The sequence below is a fragment of the Anticarsia gemmatalis genome, chromosome 2 (assembly GCF_050436995.1).
Source record: "Anticarsia gemmatalis isolate Benzon Research Colony breed Stoneville strain chromosome 2, ilAntGemm2 primary, whole genome shotgun sequence".
Lineage (NCBI taxonomy): Eukaryota > Metazoa > Arthropoda > Insecta > Lepidoptera > Erebidae > Anticarsia > Anticarsia gemmatalis.
This window is the reverse complement of record NC_134746.1, coordinates 160,460-182,657: the sequence shown is the minus strand read 5'-3', so window position 1 is coordinate 182,657 and position 22,198 is coordinate 160,460. Positions and strand designations below refer to the sequence as shown.

Genomic DNA, 22,198 nt, shown 5'->3' with positions numbered 1-22,198 from the left:
TTTTCCTGCAATATGTGGCTGCAACATAGTGGCCGGACATATTGCGAGCAACTCCAGCCATACTACGCAATATTGCAGCAATATTGCAGCAATGTCTCAGACACATAGCCACACATTTTTGATATTGCAGTGAATGGCCGATATTGTTTTGATATGTTGCCGGACGATCGCTGAGCTACCGATTTTACGGCAATGTTGCCCGGCCAGTTTTATTGTTGTTTCAGTCGCTCACTTTTGTTATGATATAGTGCATCCTTTTCTACGCGATGTATATTTATTATCATCATATCGGTATCATTTGATATGTTCCATTACACTCATACTATTTTCAACTAATCAGATAAATATGCTTATATTTTTTTGAATGACTAAATTGATTAAAAATTAAATTTAATTAATTGAAAAGTTGGAAAATAGTTTTTTATCCAGTATTAATTCTTGACATTAATTGTCTAATGTTTCACGCCTATTTAAGTAAGGTCGAATCCACTGTCTCTGCTTTTTCCTTTTTGATTTTTCTTGTAAAACAATATAGGCTGCTGCGACGAGTGTGATTTCTTCAGCCATTGTTGCCGGTTTGTGTGGCCCGTTTAGGAGTCTGCATCATGCTCCATACTATTTTCAGACATATTGCAACACATGGCTCGGCCATAGATTGCTCGGCCATCGTTGCAATAAAATATTTTTGTGATGGCCGAGCAATGAGTTGCCAATAGTGCAGCCACATATTGCAGGAAAATATGGCCCGTTTAGAAGCGCCTTTAGCCAAACAACCTTACAACAGATTTATATGTAGTCCTAGCTTGAAATAAAATAATATGGAACTTTCAAGAACTTTATAAAAGGCTTTTTAGCAGATATAATTGTAATGATTATTATTAATAATGAATAATAGTTGGTAGCATTGTTAGAGTGAATGAATCAGAGGTCGTTATCGCGCTGACGTCAAAGTGTCCGTGTTATTGTGGATCTTCGCAAGAGTATCTACCTACAGTACCTACAGCAAGTAAGTACTCTGTGCTGTAACGTACTGACTTGTGGTCACATGTGCTATAAATACATTATGTTGTGACAAGGTCTTTGCAAGATTAGGTTACACGGTTGAGAAGCTATAAGCATTTACACGTAGCTTGAAAACTCGCTGTTTATCTTGTACACAGATGGTTTTTCAGTAAGTTTCATTTAGGTAGAGTCGAATTTTGTCGAAAATGTTATAATTTTATTAGCCGAATCATGGGATGATAGTGGGTGATAAGACGTGATGGAAGCTACTAAGAAAATACCTAAATAGCTTTGACTATTATCATATTATACGAAGTCGCCTCTATCTATCTATACCTCAGATCAATCAAGCCTTTAACTAAATATTACTAATTAATTGTTTGGGCCAAAATAACTAGTAATAACAAAACTAAAATCGGTTAAACATGACGAAGTTTTAAACTAAGAAAAGTATATTATTAAGTACTCGACCACGATTACTTGAAAAAATCCTTCTTCTATTATTTACTTGAAGGAAAAAAATGTTATTATATTCTTTCGGTCGATGACCTGTCTGCAGAATGACTTGTAAAAATAGAGTTAATTATTTTAATAAGGAATCTACCAATGAGTAATTATTGCATATTTCTAACAGGTACTGTGGCTTTGATATGCTTATTAAAGACAGAAAACATTCACTAGTATTGAGCATGTCTATTAAATTATGTATTACCGCAGAAAATTATGTAACAGAAACCTATGTACATAGAGCTGAGTAGGCTTCTAAAAGCTTACAGGCCAATCATAGCCAATCAGCATCTCTCTAAAACTTCTGTTTGATGTCTTTAATCAATTTAATTCTATGCTAAATTTCTAGATTAGTATTCGAATTGTATATAAATTTGTTCACTATTAAAATCTATACAATTATTGTAATTAAAATCTTAACATACATCTATGAAAAACAGCTCACAATGCACCGTAAGATTTAATTATTAATTATTCATTACCGTGGGTCAGGATTAGTAAAACTATAGTAATTTATAAAACTTATGATGATCTACTGATCGTATAATATGTCGCAATAACCATTGATTAAATACAATAGAACAATATAAACGATAAACCACATATTCTGTAACTTCCATATACGTAATGATATTGTAAGGAAAGCGCATTTTTTCCACATTATCCTTAAATATGAGCTATAAATATGACATCCGATTAGATAAAATGTTAAAAGGCATTATTTAATAAATAATTTTATATTTATTATGACATTGTTTCAATAGAATGAGGAAATGTATAGTTAACTGCGCATATCTGACGGTTTTGGATAAGAACTTATTTTGATCATAGTTTTAACGTAGGGATTCCTGATTATGAGTATGCAGGGACCTAATGCAGGTACGAAGTAATGAACCGTCCTGTATGACAACATGTATGTATTACAAACTTTCCTTGCGTCATTTCAGTTCAAGCAAGGGAAGTTTGTAATAGGATCGTACCAAGTGGCATTCTTTGGTCTCTGCCCACCCCTGTTGGAAAACGGTGATTTACCTATGAAACTAGATAATGATTACGATTTCTTAAGACCGAGTATGGGTCAAGAAATTTTATTTTTGGTTTTAGTACTTAATATTCTGATTGACAGAAGATTCCGAATAATTAGCTCTCTACGTTATTAGATAACTCTGTCTACCATAAATTAGATAGTTACGCTAAAGGAAATTTAGAGATATTTCTGAGGAAAGTCTGTGATGAACTAAATATAGATTTTATCGCCTTCCTATCTTCCAAAATCTCAAAACGACATTTGAACGCTTATTACCATAATTCGCACATAACATTTAAATGATGAAAGTTTTAGTATAAATATTAGGACATAGATGTCGTTAATAAAATCATAGAAGTCTTTCTAAATATCTGTTTTATCTTATTTCAAAATCGTTGATGATTGATTGATTGATAAATACATATTTAATTAAATCCTAAGTTATAAATAGTTTGGACAGATGTTGACCTATAATAATGCCTTAAAGCTTGCCTCAGCGGTCTTAAAAGATATCTCAGTGTACCCTATATGTTAAACAAGATTATGAACTATCTATGTATCAAATTTCATCAAGATCTGTTGAGTGGTTTTTGCGTGGAGGAGTAACAAACAGACACGTATCTTTACAAACTTTCGCATTATTAATATTAGTAGGATTTATGAACTGCAGTAGTTTCTAAGCTCTTCTAAAGATGAGACAAATCTAAACGATTGTCACATTCATAACAAGAGATAAACTGAAACTAACACTGATTGTTATTACAAGTAGCACGAACAGATAACTAACTTTACAAACATACAAACACACACACACACATACATTTATTGTTACACTAGCTTTTGGCCGCGATTTCAGCCGCCTGAAAATATTTAGAAGCCGGAAAAGTAACCTATATGTTATCCTAGGTTATAATCTACCGGTGTGCCAAATTTCATTAAAATTTGTCCAATAGTTTTTCGTAAAAGAATAACAAACATACATACATCCTCACAAACTCTCGCATTTATAATATTAGTGCATTATTAAACACAAAACAGCAGTAAACAATTACAATGATATTAAATGTAAGTAATTATAATTATCTGTACAATTAATTACAAGATTAGAAATTAGCACGAAAGAAGTCAGATAGTCTGGGAGCTAGTGCGTCAACAAAATACATTTCAAAAAGTCTAAAACATTTTTTTTAAGCTTCCAAGTGTAATTAACGTCTTTCGTGATACCGTTACGATAACTCTACCTTGTATATTTAACTTTACCCGCTGAAAATATAGTTATTTGCACTGTCATAATGAGTAAAACTTAATCTTTTTATGAAATGGAATGACGAGATGGAGTAGTAAATTATAAACCAAAGAAAACATTTAATGTATTGGTAAAGCTAACATGACAAGGTAAAAATACCACAGATGATCTTTTTTTTAGATTACGAGATAGTTGTAAAATGTCTCACCATAAGCGGTAGGTCTCTGCAGCGCGTCGTAGGGAGCACACCAGGAACCCATGACCATGTTCTGCGAGTACAAGCCGCCGGCCACTGAGCCCACGCCGCTCACGCCGCCGCCGCCAGCTGTGGCACAACAACACACGTTACACCAACGTACTTCGTCAACGCGAATATTATTGCTTCAAGACTCTAAGTAAATAGTGACTAATTCTACAACCACTAAGTAATCCACTAACGAACCTCCGAGGAGAGAAGCAAAACATGAGTTCTGCAGCCAGCTGGCAGGTAGCTCAATGTTGTAAGGTAACGCTTCCATTATGAGTGTTATGAGAGTAATGTGACAAGTGTGACAGCAGGCAGGGTGTGTGGGTGATACTTGAGTGTGGTGTGTAGTGACCCGCGCGGTCAGAGGTCACGGCGCGCACTGACCGCCGCCGCGCGCCGCCGGCCGCCGCCGCGCGAGCCACTCCGCTCTTATCGCCACTGATTCACGCTTACACCACCGCAATTCACGAACTTGAGACCTAATTCCGTTTCATTGAATTATTCGCACGTGATGAGGTAAATATCAACATTTAATGCTATATTTTGTTGTGAACATATTTCACGGTATATCAGCTTATTGTCAATTTTTAGGATTTTCATTTATTACTATAACTTAAAAGGTTCTTTTTGTGTGTTGTAATTAAAATCGCTAGCGCTTTTAACATACATGGTTGTTATAAGACGCGAATGAAACAAACAAACGATTTATCCTGGTGGAGTAAGGATCATATCTATCGGGAATTAGCGCACGATAGTGATTCACTGTGGCCTCCGGGCGCGGTGCGGTTACAGACACGGGACAAACACTGATACTGCCTTCACGCACGTACACCTCCTTCGTATAGTCCAGGAGCCCACTACTCTAATACGACACACTACATGTATATATCTTGAAACAATTTAAAATACCGTACCAAATAGAAGCAGTATGAAATAGGGTTAAATCATTGATTCCATGTTTGTGGGTGGGAAACTGCAAGCAATGACAAATTCTTCAGAAGTTGAAGTCTTTTGTAGAAATCACTAGATTGTTAATAAAATTATGATAACAATAAAACACAATTGTGGTTTGATGGCATTAAAGCTAACGCGCAGAGAACTTGGCTCCGCGGCGATAAGATAGCCGCGTTACAATATGTTGAATATTAACGATAATACCACTATCACACAATACCACGTTATCACTGTTCCGTAATTACGCTCTTATCTGTTCCTATTTACATTTAATATGACTATATACTTTATTATTTGTATATAATATGTTTAACAATACCTCTTTGTATCTATGTGAACGTTACATACCTACTTAGATATGAAATCTAGGGAATTCTCAATAATGACTCCTATGTAACTGAAAATTAGCTTATGCTGCGAGGATCTACAACAAGTGTTTTAAAATATGTGTAAGGTCTTCCTTAAATCTATAACATTTATTACAATCAAAAGTCAAGCAAGTCTCAGACTACAAAGGTATATGTTGATAAATTGAGCCTTCTAAAAGTTAGCACCAATGTGCTTACTGATCGTGCACAGCGAGCGCAAGTGACCCCAAAGCCTATTGTGAAAGAAGTATACGTGGTAGTGAGCTCTTAGACTATTGTACCGCGCTGTAAAGTTCTGTTAGCGGGTAAACCCCGTCTTATTGTAATTATCCTGTCGTCGCCGCAATCCTTCCATAATAGACTATTAGTTTTCGTTTGAAAAAATCCAATATGAGCTGCACTGCATTGCTGATCTACCGCGGAGACATTTACAAAATGTTCAAGAGCAACCAGATGCAAAACAAATATTTGGGGATCGTACAACTACTTGTTTTCATTGAAAACACTCACCACACACCCACACCCACACTACCACCACCATCTTAACCACAACCCTATAGAGGCCGTCAAATTCATAGTTTCAGTTGGACACAAAACTCCACTATCTAATATACCTAATGGATTTTTTCCTACTAGGAACTATGACTGAAACAATTATTTTTATTTGTGCTGATATCATTGAAGGAAGTTTCCTACAAAACTGAATTTCAGGAAAATACGAACCAACAATTTTGTATTCCTAGGAAGGTAAAAAATATAATAATTCCTTTTAGAATCAAGCAGATAGTCATATCGATATATAACAATTGGAAACTGCCAGAATTTTGAGTAATTTAACGGGAAAATATTAAACATGAATAACTATATATTTTAATTTTTGCTGCAATCTGTTTCTGTATTCATTGTCTGTTTTATATCTAATTTCTAGTTGTTGTCGTAATATTCTAAATTGATTTTGATGAAACGTAGCATAGAAAACAGCTGAAGATAATAATATTGAACATCTGGTACTTTTATTGTTAGATCCAAACCCGAAGCTAAGGTTTGAAAAACTAAATATGTAAGGTCTGCAATTAAAAATACAGTGAGCTATTACAGAGGTTCAGGTTAAAGGTTCTTAATGATGACAATGTGCTATAAATAAGTAGGCACATAACATGATATAGTGTCGTTATCTATGTGCAGACAAAGGCGGTGATTGGCGCAAATTCCGCTGTTATCGCGCTGATACAGTCGCAGCACTGACTCATCAACTCATCGTAGTGACACTATTTATAGAGATCCATATCGTTTGTCATCAGGCTCTTAATCATCACATTATATTTATTTATTGTCCTTTGTGGGAAAGTTTTATGCACCTAATGCCTTATGATCGGGCTGAAGGGGACGTGAGTCGGACTCCCAGTGGATGAGCTGGACCTACCAACTAAAACTACCGGAGTGAAACTTTGGTATATCTGTGGCCTGTGTGTGTCAAGGAGCAGGAACTACTTCAAATATTGCATCTGAACTACCCTGTTCATTCTCTGCAATGATGAATATAGGCTTATAGGCCAATGATGATGAGGAAACTATGTGTGCTTGTCAATTCTTGGTAATCTTGACTGTTATGTTTAATGTCTATTAGAGTTTTATTTGAAGAAGTAGTAAAACATGTAGCCCCGTTTCATCACTTCAAGACAAATATTAGGTAGAATCGCCGAAATGAATGTTGACAGCTTCTTTCAAATATTCATTGTCTTGTATCAGAGCTTACACGACGTTTTTAGTAAGACACGTAGTGTTAAACATTGTAGTAACAAGAAGCACATTACTTTATTGGGTTAAAGTTGAGGGGAAGGGATAAAGAAACTGACTAATTGGAAATACTGAAATCAAAATCATTCACGATTGACGCAAATCTTTAACAAATAACTTAGTGATTAATTGAGCACATCAACTCATCAATGTTTTCAGCTGAAGTCTCTAGATTACACTAATGAGTGTTATTTTCCGAGTACAGTATCGGTTCCAAGTAGTCTCAGGACAATGTTATTCCCTCCGCATCTTATCTGACCACAAGTTAACTGTACTATATTATATGAAGCGTTAAGGCCCCTGTACAATAATGTCCACGGCTTGATATCGGTAGGTTTGTTTTAAAGGCTGTATACAAGTGATCGACATTATGATTTTGAAATATACTGTATATGTAGAGTAGTAGGCACTGCGCTACCTTCTATATAGGAGACAGTCTTGCGGGTTCGGATTTTTGCAGCGTCTTAATATGATGTTTGTATTTCTTTTCCAGGTCTTGTAAATAACCGGACAAAGCTTGTCTATACGGTAGATAATTTAATTTACTTATTAGTTTTTAAAGCAAAACCACTTGTATAGAGCATTATTCTCTACCTGTACTGTAAAAATGCTATCCGTCAGTACCTAACTCGTTGTGAACGTGTCTTTATAGGAGGATACTACATACTCGTGCTCCTACGTTATATTACTTTGTTCCATCGATAGTTATTTATATGTCAATCTTTTGTGATACTAACACAATACAGTAGGTAGTTACAATGCTTCCATATTACCACTTAATTGTGGTTTTATTTCATGATTAATTTAATCTACCTACCAACTTGTTTTGTATCTACACCAAGTTATTAATATTCATGATATCATTCTTGTTATACATAAAGTATAAGTTAAGTTGTTTGCAATACATCCTCGTTTTGTTGTATACAATGTTACATGCGATATAGCGAGTCTATTTACCTCTGATCTGGAGACCTATTGAAAAGCTGTCGCATACACAAAAGCAAATGGTGGCTGAAAAAAAACTATACAAACCGCTCTACAGCAGTTGAATGTGAGTCTACTCCAGAAGGATAGTGTAATCATTAAGTTTACTGTAAGCGTATTTATATGCAAGCAAAACAAAACTATTACAACAACAAAACAAGATGTTATTCAAATGTCATAACAGTATTGTAAACGTCACTTTTCTAGTTTTGCATCAAGTGGCGCCGCTCCGTCTGAGTGCGAGAGTTGTTTGCTAATAATGAGTAAATGAATCAAACATAATTATATCCGTGAACTATTAATGAACGATGCAGTTACAGGCTTAGACGCATTACACACTACGTTCATTTGACGCGACGACCACGCACATTGAACGCAACTAGCCCCTGGTTTGTGAGGTACATTTAGCGGTAGTTTATCAATTCAATAGTGTTTAAACTCATAAAAAATAACCTTATTGAATACATAAAACACCGCTAAATGTACTTAGAAACGGGGGTGAAACGCGTACGGCGGTAGAAGAGTTGTAACTTTAGCCTATGATACTCGCACTTATATTGCTATTACAGCGAGATTCTTGAAAGTGCATTTCAAAGTTCCTTGTTACAAACAAATCATCGATTTGTAGTTCAGTTTAAATCGAAATAAACGCACCTTTGAAACGTACATCCGAGCAATATACGTTGATAATGTGAACGTGGATGTAAAAAACCGGCCAAGTGCGAGTTGGACTTGCGCACTAGTACCGTACAAAAAATAAGAAAAATACACGTTTGTTGTAAGTTTTCCCTTTTTGTACGAAACCCTAATATGCGCGTTGACGGCGCACTAAATAAATGTCGTGTGTAAAAACCTTTACCCCTTGCACTCAAGTCTTTGTCATTGGAATGCAACTATTACTGTGCGGGTTTTTTATATTAATAATACTATTAAATTCCCTTCGTCAGCTTGTTTTAATTAGTTGTTACATAACGATTATTCAAGCGGTTAAGTGCATTAGGTATAAATTGAATGCAATGCAAGTTGCATCTTTATGCAATACGTTTTTTTACTTTATATGTGCCGCTCCTTTGATATTAGAAGTTTCCTTAAGAAATTGAATGTAAATAGTGACCTATCTAGAGTGTAATTACTACTAATTACAAACAATTATAGCTTGTTATTAGTCGTGCCATCATTGATAGATAGTTCTAAAGGTGTACATTTGAGTAGCTTATCTAAGACATAAGTGATAGAATTTTGAAGAACGTGAATAGACATGGATGTTGGTGTTGGTGTGTCTGTTACTTCGACAATTGTAATAACATTGAACTGCCTGAAAACTACAAGATACTACTTCGGACCCTAATCTACAGCTTAGAGTCAACTGTCCTTGGGAGGGGTGGTTGATATCGACTGCGATTTTGTCCACCAAAGAAAGTAGCAAAGTATGCATTGAAGTCGGTGGAAACGGTTTGTGGTTGGAGCAATGTCGAAACAAAGAAATGTAGTATGTAGTAAGAAGGTAATAGTTACCGTAGCCGTCATGATGTGTGGGGTGGTGGTGGTGCCAGACGTTCTGGTGCGGCGCGAAGTGCGCGGCGTACTGCTGCAGGCGCGGCGCGCCCGCCACGTAGCCCAGCCCGTAGCCCTCCGCGCACTCGCCGCCGTACGCGCCGCCGCCGCCGCCGCCCGCGCCGCCGCTGCCGCCGAACATCGTGCCGTCAACACACGCTCACTGAGATCGCATCACACACCTGGGAAAGAACAGAAGAACACACACGTTAGAAATTGGCTTAAAAACTTGCATTAAGACCTAAGGTTGTAGACCATAGAGTAAAGTGGAAAAGAAACAGCTAGAGTAAGCCTTTGTTCAGTAGAAAGATGATACTGGGAAGGTAGTAAAAACACATGGCGCTTAAGATGTTAGTTACGTTGTTTACGCGCTGGTTTCAGCCCTTTTTGCTGTCTGCTCCTTTATCGCAGCTTTTGCGACCCTAACGCAAGTACGTAAAGGTAATTCTGAAGATAGAGCGAAGGAAGAATGGAAAATTCTTAGCCAGTTGTGTCGAGTCCTTATAGACTATATTCCTATAGAATAGTCCCTATAGAATATATTATTCTCATGGAAATAGCTAGTTTGGTTGCGAATCTTTTTGTAACTGTTAAGCATGGTGAAAGATAATGATTGTTTGAAAAAAATGATAAAATGCCTAAGTAGGCATATCACAATTTCCTTATTTTCAGTAAAAATATAAACAACAATAAATAAATTTTAAAAATGTTTTACAATTTTGTATCCCCTATCCTGTTTGATATGTCACTGAAATAATAGATTTGTTGCGGGGAAAACCGTGTGATAAACAATTATGTAGTTATAACAATAACATGGTGTATTGTATATCTTAATATTGTTCACAATTAAGTGTAAGATGACGCGCGCGCAGATTGCGGGCGGCGGTGACGCAGGCGAGCTTGTTGTGACAATTACTTGAGGTAAACAGATAATCCGTGTGGTTTCCAACTATAGAACATATATTATACATGGTACGAGGAAACGGATCCACTTGTTTCCTGCTTCTATGTACCTTTGTTGTACCCTCTTTATCGTTTAGTATTTAGGAATCTTAAATCATTAATTAATCACTAGATATCGGTCTCTTTTTATAATTTTGATGGTTAAAGATTTTATAAGATCTTAACGTACTTGAATATGGTGAGACCAAGTATTTTCTGTATTTCTAGTGCGGATAACCTCCGAATCCAATGGAATTTTCTGAAAAAAACTTTAAACAATATCCTCTAGTTGAACTCCATTTTGGCAGAGTGCCTTTTGAGACAAGCGATGACAAACGGCTGTGGTGTTCAGTGGCGCGGTAATTCCGACGTACATAGGTACAATTCCGTTATTACTAGGTATTGGAGGGGCTCGATGGAAATACCAGCGAGCTAAACTGAGCTGAAGCCTGTACTCTTTTAATTAATACTTGAATAGGCTGTGAAATGTGACCTCATGCCTTCTCTGAAACGGATCTCCATTAGGGAAAGATGCTTCAGTTGTTTTTATAAATAAGATATTTCATACAGATATTTCGAAGTTTATACCTCGTTAGTAAGCGCTTAAGTAAGATAGTCTACAAAATTGATTGTTACCGAACGGTTTACAACTATATACGTAAACATGACTTATTATTATAGCTACCCTAAAAAACAATGTAAATACGCAATTTTTGTTCCTGACAGTTTGAAACAAATGATTCCTTACATCTTTACTATCTGTGAATTGTTAGGAAAAGATGTTCTGTACTCAGTTTATAATTCATGAACTATCCACTACATATTAAATAAATAATATTGTACAAATTAATGAGCAAGTATCATCAAATATTACAAGGTTGTCACATAGTATCGAGTTTTAATTGGTTGATAGTAGTGACTGCGATTAGCACACGACGATATGAGCGCGTGCGCGTATCGCAACCGCCCTTGTAGCCGAAGATACGGCACGACATTGTTACACACTTGTAACACACATCACTGAAACATATGCCATTGAAATATGACACTTATTTGTTTGTTATTAAGAGTCTAGTGTTATGAAATGTGATGGTAAGTTGTATGTTTGTTGTAAGCGCTTGCCACAGTGACTGAGTTACCTAAGCCAATGTTATTGTAATATATCGTTGCGCCAAGTATCTGTGTCACTCGTGACAATCGCCCTCCGCGGAGGTTTCACATCAAATTACTGAGAAAAACCCTGAAATACGTGTCACTTGTTATCAAACAACAATAAGTACGGGGAAAGTAATGTGCAAGCAGGTGGCGATTTATTAAACAAAGATAAAACTGTGCTCACGCGACAATGTATTTATTGCGGTGCTGCACTGCGCATAAATTAACATACGAACCGGAAAAATATAAATATAAGTTGCTTCAATTATTTGTTGATAAACAAACGTTTTAGGTCACTCTAGGTTATGCACTTTGAATCATCTATTTCAACTTAAAGATTTTGTGACCAAAATATCGATCTCATTCTTATAACTTTTAATTTTTATCCCAATCTCCAGTGAAACCAAAACGACGGCTACATCTCGAAGACAAAGTTATAGATGTTTGCAATATAATATGATATTTACGATAAAAAGCGACTATTTAAAGTAGTCAGTCCATTACGGCGAGTGTGCGAGTGTTATGAGCGTACAGTTCGCGGCGTGGTGCTCAACATAAAGTATCATAACTAAAGATCGTGGCTGTTGTTGAAACTCCCTGATAGCGGCCGAGATGCGTTTTGCGTGTCGCGCCTGCTTGTTTATTATAAAAGGTAGAACTGTATTACTTTGTAGACAGGTTAAAAAGGTGTATCTTAATGTTGTTAGCTGAATTTTAGAGATTCGATTTTGCCTTAAATATCATTGATTGTTGGCTACTAGTGGCTACCAACTATTTATGCAGTAGTAAGTATGGTGTTCTGTGAAGATCATTCTTCGGTGCCTTAGCTTGTCAGCCAAAACACTCGTCAACAAGAGTCACAATCAACTTCTTGGAAGGAAAAAAGTTTGAAATTGATTCTATTGTGATGAAAATGTTGAGAGCACCTGGCAAAGCCTGAAAAGTAGTTATTGTATAGGATGTTATGTAGTGGTGAGGGTGGTGTACACCTACAGACGTGGTCCAGGTCGGGCTAATGTAGTTCCACCATTAGCGGCATGCGTGGTGTGTGCGCGGTCGTCATAACTTAGCGGTTTATGCGTCCGCGCCGCTGCGCCGAGTACGATGCGTTCTCGTAACAAACGTATCTGATTGTACTACACTCTGAGAGAGTACGGTAGAGAAGGATAGAGTAAAGACTATAGAGTTCGGGTATGATATGTCATTACACGAAGTGTGCCAATAAAGTTATTTTTAGGTGGAATGTAGGAATAAATATGGTGTTAGTAATATCGTGCTTAGGATAACTAGATTTTTGCTAATTATCTAATTTGTCATTATAATTGTCCAAAGATGAGAGAAAAACAACAAAATGTGACACTTATTTGAGTGTTTTTTTCGCTTTAACATGACTGCCACTTCCTTTTCATATAAACAGCTTCATAATTAAAGAACTGACCATTTTAATTAGATCGAAACAGGGAAGAGTCCAGTGATTCTTACAAAAGCAGGGTTATAGGTTCAGAAAATACATTTATTGTAGTTCTATAAGATATGTTTTTTATTTAAAATCTCGATATCGATAAAATAATTGCACTACTTTAGTACATATATTAGTGTATAGCATCGCCATATTCGCCATACACCGACGATGTTACGAGCTTCTGTTACTCTAAATATGAGTGTTTATATTATCAAGTTGTTCGCGGCACTTCGCGTTTGTGGTCGTTCTTTTAAATTGTGACTCGCTGTTACGGAGTATTTGTGTATAAGCTGGCCTACTTTATAACTATTAACTACATTTATTTATTGTACAAATTGCTGAATCTGGGTATTAAAATTAGCAGGGAAAAGCACCAATTTATAGTCTACGCTAATGTTTGTCCACAACTCTACGATCATTTTAAAATGGTTGATTATTACCATAAATCTATAGAAAGAAAGGTATAAGATTGTTTATAGATATACTTAGATCAAGGAGGTAAAACTAATTACATAGTAGGTAGTCTACTAGTTAATCTGTGTCCTTAAAATTATTGTCTAAAAGATGTAAGTCTGTTTATTGAGCTGACTACGATATTAAGGATATAGGTTTTGTACCATAAATTACGACATCTACTTCAAAGGGTTGAGTGTTACGTGACACTGCCGTGTATGACAAATGAGACATAATGAGCGCGGGTTATATTTCAACACTGAGCACGTGCGACGCTCGTGTTTCATACATTTGTCGCTAGCGTGCGCGAGAATCTGACGCCGGCGCCAACTTTCATGAATGATATATTGTTATACACATATTAACAACATATTTCAGATTTTACTGATAGCCAAACTGAATCATGGATTTGTTAAATACATGATTCAGTTTTGTATTTGATAGGAGAGATAAATTTTATATTGGTAACATATGTGATAGACCTCTAGCGCGAATCTGTACAACTATCGAGTATCGTCAACCCGCTAGCCATCGAGAAATTTTATATGAAAAATTGATCAGCGCCCCTAGCGGATTTTTTCAAGAACTATATTCTTCAATGGCGACATTTTCCACCTAACAATATAATAAAATAAATCAAAATAAATAATATTATTTGCATAAATGCAATTCGAATTTCGAATATCGAAATATATATTTTTTTAATTTTATTTACTTATTTAAATAATCCAGATTGGATATTTTAAGAAGACGAGGCTGTTTGGGTGTTGTTTCCTTTGCCTGCTGCAACGGAGGCAAAAGAACATTAAATAGACGCCGTCGTTAGTGTTTTGTGTCGAAGTACCGACCATTTCAAACAATATTATATAAACTCAGTGGACACCAAGTGAGGGTAGGCGCAGAAACTCGATGGAGACGACGCTTGGCAGCCATATCAGTCAGCTCGTGATCACGGTCGATGGAATTCGATAGAAACGTCGGGTAAACAAATAAGGTATCCTAACCTTAAATTTTCAATCGCGTTTAAGACCCGTTACATTATAATATTTAAGTGTAATCGTGTACAAGTCGCGAGTGTTTCGAATTGAAGTGTTGAGTGTAAAATTCTTTATGTGTGATAGTTTCTGTGAGTGTTATTGCTGTGTCAGTGATGCTTATAACATCGGCTTGCGGGTAAGTGTCTGATAATCTTTCCGATACGATAAATGGACAGAAAGCATGTAAAACAATCTGCTAACATTCAATTTGATGATCATGAAATACTTTGAATAGTTAGTTTACGAAAGTTGACTATAACTGTTCATCACAATAAACATCGTTGTTGTGGTTCCGTAGTGGTTGTTCCGCAAATAGTGTAAGTTATTTACGTAGTGCAAGCTTGTAGTGCGACATTCTCAGGTGTCGTCTGCTCGGCTCCCACCGCCACGCGCCGCCCACGCCACGCGGGGCGATGTCGCGCGATGTCACTACACCACACATTATGAGACACAGAGCTTAAGCTTGCAATATAAGTGCAATAGTGCCTTCAAACATATCTGTATTTAGAATCTTGACAATAATTTTGTGATAATTATTTTTCAGGCAATTTCTGATGAGGCGATTTTTAAGGTAAGGAACGGCTATAATATTTAGTTTTTAAATTGTATTTTTTTGGGACCGAAAGTGCGGCAGTCAATTTCTAATCCACCATAAGCCTGAACTCTATACGAAGTGTAGTTAAGTTTCCCGACAGTGTCCCAGGTGTGGACGTGATAAATCAGCGCGCGCGCACCCCGCGGCATTCCGCGCATGCGCCGCGCGGTTAACCCACTCGTACACGCATGCGCGGGGGACAAGTGTGAACGATGTTACTGCACATGTGCACACCCCCTTATTACCGTGCCGCGGTGATTTACTCGCCTATACATCAGTTTTACTGCTCAACTAATTAACGCATATGTGTTTATTTGAGCTTAAGTGTTGAACATTGATGAGCTATAACTGTGAATGAACGCTTATGAACAAACCTTCATAGTATGCGCGAATATTTTGAGGCGGTGCTGGAATAACAATAAGTTTTCACAGGTATACGTAGTCTTAGACTATTGTATTGAACTCATTCCATTATTATCTAGGGAAAGCCCGTATCCAGTTATGACAAAGGTTTTAAACATTTTTCCTTACTGAACTGTTAGGATTAACTAAACAATTTTGTAAACTGTGTAATCCATTGTGAAATAACTGAACAGTCTCAAATGATTCACTTTACATGACAAATTATTTTACTCGAGTAAAGAAAAGTGAATGTAATAAATGAAGGAAAATCAAAGCTAGCGTTATGTCAGCGTCGGTCAACCGTCGGGAAGGAAGGTTAAGGACTCAATTAATTGCTAATATAACAATAATTACAATTAGAAAATTATTAACATTGTTATCGTCGACTACGGGAAAACCTTAGCAATAAATCGTGTTGTTTGTTAAAGTTCCTGTGTTTGTTCAGGAATATGTTTGTGATATATTTTCCTGTATTGTTTCTTTATCTACCTAACTGTTAACAAACTACGTTCATATTAATAGACTAGTATCGATCTGGAAGCACGGTTTCGAGACTCTATTTGCCTTAATGAAGTAGGTTCTTAAAACGGTGTATCTTAGTTTATATTGATACCAGCCTGTTTTTTCGGACATATACCTACATTGAACAATATTCTGTTAAACTACATTATTTTGAGTGAAACACTAATGAATGTAGTTTTACAGCTACTACTGCCTCAGTAGTCTAATTTTGCGCGTTCATCAATTCGCTTCCCTGACGGAAAAAATATCGACAAAAAAAATCGAGTGATTGACAATTAGTTGCTTTACGTCTGTTAGCACTCAGTGTCTCTTGGTTGTAGTTGTAAAAATACCGCGATACAAGATTAAGTTACCTTACTGCAAGTTGTCATTTAATACAAATAAATAAAAAAGCAAATCGCAAAAGTTGACGTTTGCAATCAGCTACCGGTACGTCTAGATAACCTTTATGAGTTATAACTTCATATCAACCACCGTGCTTGTAGTATTTACTAATAAGTACTTATTTATGTCGTAAACAAAATATAAGTCCCTCAAGCCTTGTCCTCGCTGTACTCATTAGTTCATAATTATCCCCCAACGTCCGATGTTCGTCACAGATACCAGCCTCCCGAGCCATCGCCCTTGAACGTCGTACGAATGCTCCTCGCTAAACTAATTATATCAAACCACATGTTATAATCTACTTTATTATCTCCTCGATAAAGTTGATATTTCAATGACTAATTATATTGTTTAACATCAAATAATTTTGTACTATAAAGCTGATAATATAAGGTTGGTATTCGCATATCATGTTGTGTAAATTCGCCGGGTCTCGGCTGATTTACGCAATACATTAGCGGAGGGACGCTCGCGCTATATTCGCGTCGATTTATGACCGACTCTGAAAAATTATGCATCGAATTTATATTGCAGGTAGTGAGGGTCTGTGCGGGGAGGGAGGGGTTAGACGTGAGGTATGTACTCAACAGCTGTTAATGAGTCGTGCTATTAATTTGTCCCGTTGCACTCCTCGTTAATGGGTTTTCAATCTACGATAACTTCCTTTGGAGAGAGATCTGACTGAAATTCTAAAATCGATTAACTGTATACGTTCTGCCAATTAGCCTCACGTGAGAGATTAGGAATCACAATTCAATGTTCGAGTAGAAATAGTTTTGTTGTGTTATATTGTATTTCAACTTAAAACTCGTACGTTTGTAAATCCCCTCGTGACAAACAATACAGGTACAAAGTTTAAAATTATTGAAGCCTAAATATAAACATGAACTAAACGACAAAACTTTCCGTTCACAATATAAAACAATACACCAGTGATTTCTCGTTATTCATCACTTTCTTAATAATTTTCCTTTTCAGGGTGAGTAAGTGTTTGTTTGTATCGTTCTAGTGAGTTAACCTCGATCACATACACAGTAGATGACCTACATGTTTGTATATAATGTAACTGAACAATATATTATGTACTTAGTTCTGCTTATTTGGAGTCAAAAGCCACAAGGTCGAACGACTGCGGCTTAGCCAGAGTTTATTTGTTTTACCGGTTGCCAGACAATTCATTAGGAAAATTTTAGAGAGCTTAAAGTTTATAACTTTTTCTTTGATTTACATCTAATATAACGCTTGTTATACTAGAAAGTGTAGGTAGAAGTCAAAGATGAATGAAAGGAAAGAAACCTACGTTGCCTAATCTAAGTCTCATTGTAATTCAGGCGAGCATCCGAATATTTAAGAATATATTCCTAACTGAAACGGAATTAGTGCCCGACCGGTGCCTCGATTCTCTTCTACTATCGACTACCGACAACCGAACTGTCATCGAGAAATTTTGTATGAAAATCTGATCAGCGCCTCTGACGGGTGTCGTAGGAAACATTTTGGCAGTACATTCTAAATGTCAAAATTCGATAGCTAGCCGGTTGTCGGTAGTCGATAGTGGTAGAGAATCGAGGTACAGGACACGAAACCTACTTGACCCACAGAGATGATTTAAATGTCAAATGTTTCTCATTGTAAGGACCCCACAGTTATGTATTTCTGGTGATTACTTCACCTCTCTACCTTTCAATTAAGTCTGGTAAAAAAATCTATTTGGAAAATCAAATAATCCAGATTCTTTATTTCCGTGGTCCGTTTGCTGATTTGTCTTAGCAACACAGGTTCTATAGAGACTATCCTTCTTTCAATTAATCTACTAATACGCTACAATATACACTTAATACACAATGTTACTTATTTCCCTGTTGCTTGCAATTTTGATGCATTTTCCGCAACTGACTTTCCGCTTGACGACAGTATTATTTGAAGTAAGGCATGAATACTTATTAAATGTACTTAATATGGGTTGGAAATATGAAGTTACTTAATAGATATTTGATAAATGCACCATATTTGGCAACCTACCGATAACAACATGTTTATTTACTCTTTTTTATCCTTCTTATATTATAAGCCAGGTGTCCCGCGCGGTACCTACCACTTGCGTACTTTTTAATTCCCTGCGTCAGCTGCATAGACATTGATTTTTGAAAGGAAATCATTCTTGTATCTTATGCTAAACTTCATCAAAATTGGTTCTATGGTTTAACCGTGCTAGTGTAACTGACAATCTAACTTTCGCATTTATAACATTTCAGTGGAATGGATACGACAGTTAGGATGTATAAATGGTTACTTAGATCTTTTTTAATTACCGGCGAGCACGACGGCCTATGAACATTTAAAAATAGACAAAATTACCTATTGGTTCAGTCTATTTCTGAATGTTTTTACCGTCGGTTAATTGCCAGATAAGTTGAAGCTCTGTATACACAGCAGTTGGTACGAGGTCACAAGGTCAATACATTTGAACATACTAGTTATAAGTGGATGTATTTCGGGATGCACTCCATGCGGCGTTGCTCTAGGTTAATTAGTGTATGTTTTAAATAACCATTATGAAGTTATTCAAACGAACTTACTACAAGTCAAAGACAATATTTTAGAAGCGGTAAATGAATATGCAAAACTTATATTTTGTAAACCTTTCTTTAATCGAAATCAGTTTAGCCGTTCTGACGTGATAGAAAGCTACAATAACATTCTTATGAGCATGGACGGCACTTCATCATAAAAAGGTCGCTGTTCTCTAAAAGACATTTTTACAAAAAATGCGCAATAGAATTTAAAAAGAAAGTAATAATTTATTTTTTCCCTTAAATTTGTAACATGACCATGTTAGGGAGGTAGGTACATTTTTGACTCACACATTAGCCTTTACACAGAAAAGAGTGGGAAATTTTCCAAATTCAAGCGAACTACATGCTCAATACTATTTATACAAATTATAACATTCGGAATTTGGTCACCGCTGTGCGATCGACACTGAGAATTTTACAAACATACAAACAACAAATACGAAGAATAATCATAGCCAAATCAAGTATGTAACATATTTTCGTGTAAGAATCAGACGTAAGACACACGTGCTTATCAGTTTGTCGTAGTATACTAAACACTACACCAACAACGTTGTCGAAATCGTTTGTTTCGGCTCTTCCTATTTCAAGCACGTATTTTGGTATAATTTTTTTGCATAGCTTTGCTGACCAATTCACATAAGTAACGGTACAGTCTGATTGAAACAAAGCGAGATCAAGTGAGATAAAGCGCGGCTATCAAAGAGATATAGACATAAATAGCGCGATATCTGCGTTACATCTGTGAATATTGTGTGTGTGTATGTTTGTTTGTGTGTGTGTGTGTGTCTGAGCCGCGCGTCTGGTGGGTGTCCGACCTAGGCCAACTTGCGCTCGTTTTAGAAGCACTTGAGCCGCGACTGTCGGGCGCCACCACCATACACAACGCTCCACAATGCGCCGTACACCACCGAACAGCTCCGTACTCACATGTGTAACTTGTAGTGTAACTGATGCTGTACAAAGTTAAGAAAGAATAGTCCTGATGCACAAAGGCACAAGTAGAGTTCCCATCTACTTAGCCACCGCAGGACCTGTCGAAGACTGGGTCTATGAATCCAGCACCTTAGTATCAATTCAACTTTTCATTTACTTAATCAATTTAGAAGACAGCCCAGCACAATAGTGTCGGTGCTCGTAAAAAAATCAAAAAGCAAAAGCTGTGTTGCGTTATATCCTCCTCGATTATCTATTGTCGTTATGTAACTACCAATATTACCTGTTACATAACATGTAACACATGGGTGAGTACGCGGCTCCCTCGTGGCGTATCACTCGATAATCAATCAATGTTCATTACTGCGCTATTAGCCGCACTCTAGCCCCTAGCTCGTACACTAATACACACAACATCTGGCCTGTGTTACACTGTTCCTTACTCTTAGGGTAGATACACACGGACGTCTGTTGTCCAACAACAAAGCTAAGCCGAAACAATTACTGCACTTGTTTGACATCATTCGGCAAAAAACGACAAAAGCCATTCGGCATAATTATGTTGGAAGTTGCCAAACCGAGCGATTATTATGCAGCAGCCGAGCGATTTGGCACACTCATCTGCATATTCGAGTTTTACCGCCCGACTATGCCGATTTATGCCGGTCGAATTATTATCTGTGTAGAGAGCCTTACATACTGGGTGCACTCAGTACGTTCGTTTGATGTATCATACAGCCGCTACTAATGCGTTATTGTTTTGATGTTAGAGTGGTGTTCGTGTTCCATTGCGCGGCTAATATGTTAAATGTATGCAACCTTGAGCGTCGTAATGCACTATGAATAACTAATACTATTAGTTAACATTTTGATTGGTCCGCTTTGATTTATGATTCGAGTCTATTTGCGTTCGGTATCGTATGTTATTATTGAAATTGATGCAGAATGATAAAATTATGTTTTGATAATTTCATTATAAACTTTTGTGTTCCGAGTGGTAGTGTGTGCGACTGATAGTTTTGAGGTCTTAGGTTCGAATCTCATTGATATTAATTTCTATAAATTACTACCAGTTTGTAAATGGCGGATAGCCCTATTAGAAGAGCTATTAATCAAAAAAACTCACGTAAAATATGTATGAATAACAAAATATGAAACCTACCTATTAGTTTTGAATACCTGATAGAAGATATTTAACCCATTCAGGGTACAGTAACATAGTCACATTGTTCTATTTTATATTTATTTATTTATTTATTTATTTATTTTACATAAACATACAACATTACAGATTTATATCCAAGTCATTGTACATTTCAAAGTAACAGAGTAATCTGTATATAATATTGAAAACAAGAAATAAAAAAGAAAGAAAAAACACACAAAGAAAAAAGATCACAACATCAAAATAAACTCTACTGTAAAAACATAATATTCTTATTATATATCAATATTCTTTCTCACAAAAATGAAAACATTGACGACATAAATTGGCCCAACTCGAGGCAAATAAATCACATTGTGGTGCTGCGGCCAGGAGAGCATTAAGCAGCGTAAGCATACGTACGAGAGGCGAGTTCGCGTGCGATACAGTGCGCGCCGCTGGTACGGCTAGTAAAGGGTGCTGACGTGGTCTTAGTTGGACACTAGGTACAATTGGAACATATAGTCTAACCAATTGTTCAACAATATCTGGACAGTCAGATAAACCTCGCAGAGCCTGACAGGCAAAAATAAGCAACCCATAGTTACGCCTTAATTCTAAGGAGTTAAAGTTCAGCATGCCCAGTAAAAACGATGTTGGATAAAGAAAAGGGTAATAACCAAATTGTTTCCTATATAAAAACCTTAAAAACGCTTTCTGGACCCTCTCTAAAATTAAGGTATAAGTGCTTTCGTGTGGGTTCCATACAATTGAGGATGACTCCAATTTGCTTCTAACCAGAGATATGTAAACAGTTTTTATCGTTAATGGATTTTGAAAGTCACGCATATTTCTTAAAACAAAGCCAAGTCTTTTAAAACAATCAGCCGTCAGTCTTCTCATG

General features: G+C 36.5%; 1 protein-coding gene across 4 annotated transcripts in view; it reads right to left on the bottom strand.

Moving 5' to 3' along the window:
- LOC142978875 (transcription factor GATA-3-like) overlaps nt 1–22,198 on the bottom strand; it is a 61,069-nt gene that overhangs the window by 7,774 nt on the left and 31,097 nt on the right. For 2 of the 4 annotated variants that reach the window (XM_076123477.1, XM_076123485.1), the window contains exons 2-3: nt 9,648–9,868; nt 3,991–4,107 (exon numbers count right to left, since the gene is read on the bottom strand). In XM_076123477.1, the coding sequence (XP_075979592.1) occupies nt 3,991–4,107; nt 9,648–9,828 (298 nt within the window). In that variant the 5' untranslated portion in view covers nt 9,829–9,868. Of the gene's footprint in view, nt 1–3,990; nt 4,108–4,224; nt 4,401–9,647; nt 9,869–22,198 lie in introns of those variants that run through there. The other 2 variants (XM_076123492.1, XM_076123499.1) reach the window with 1 other exon arrangement.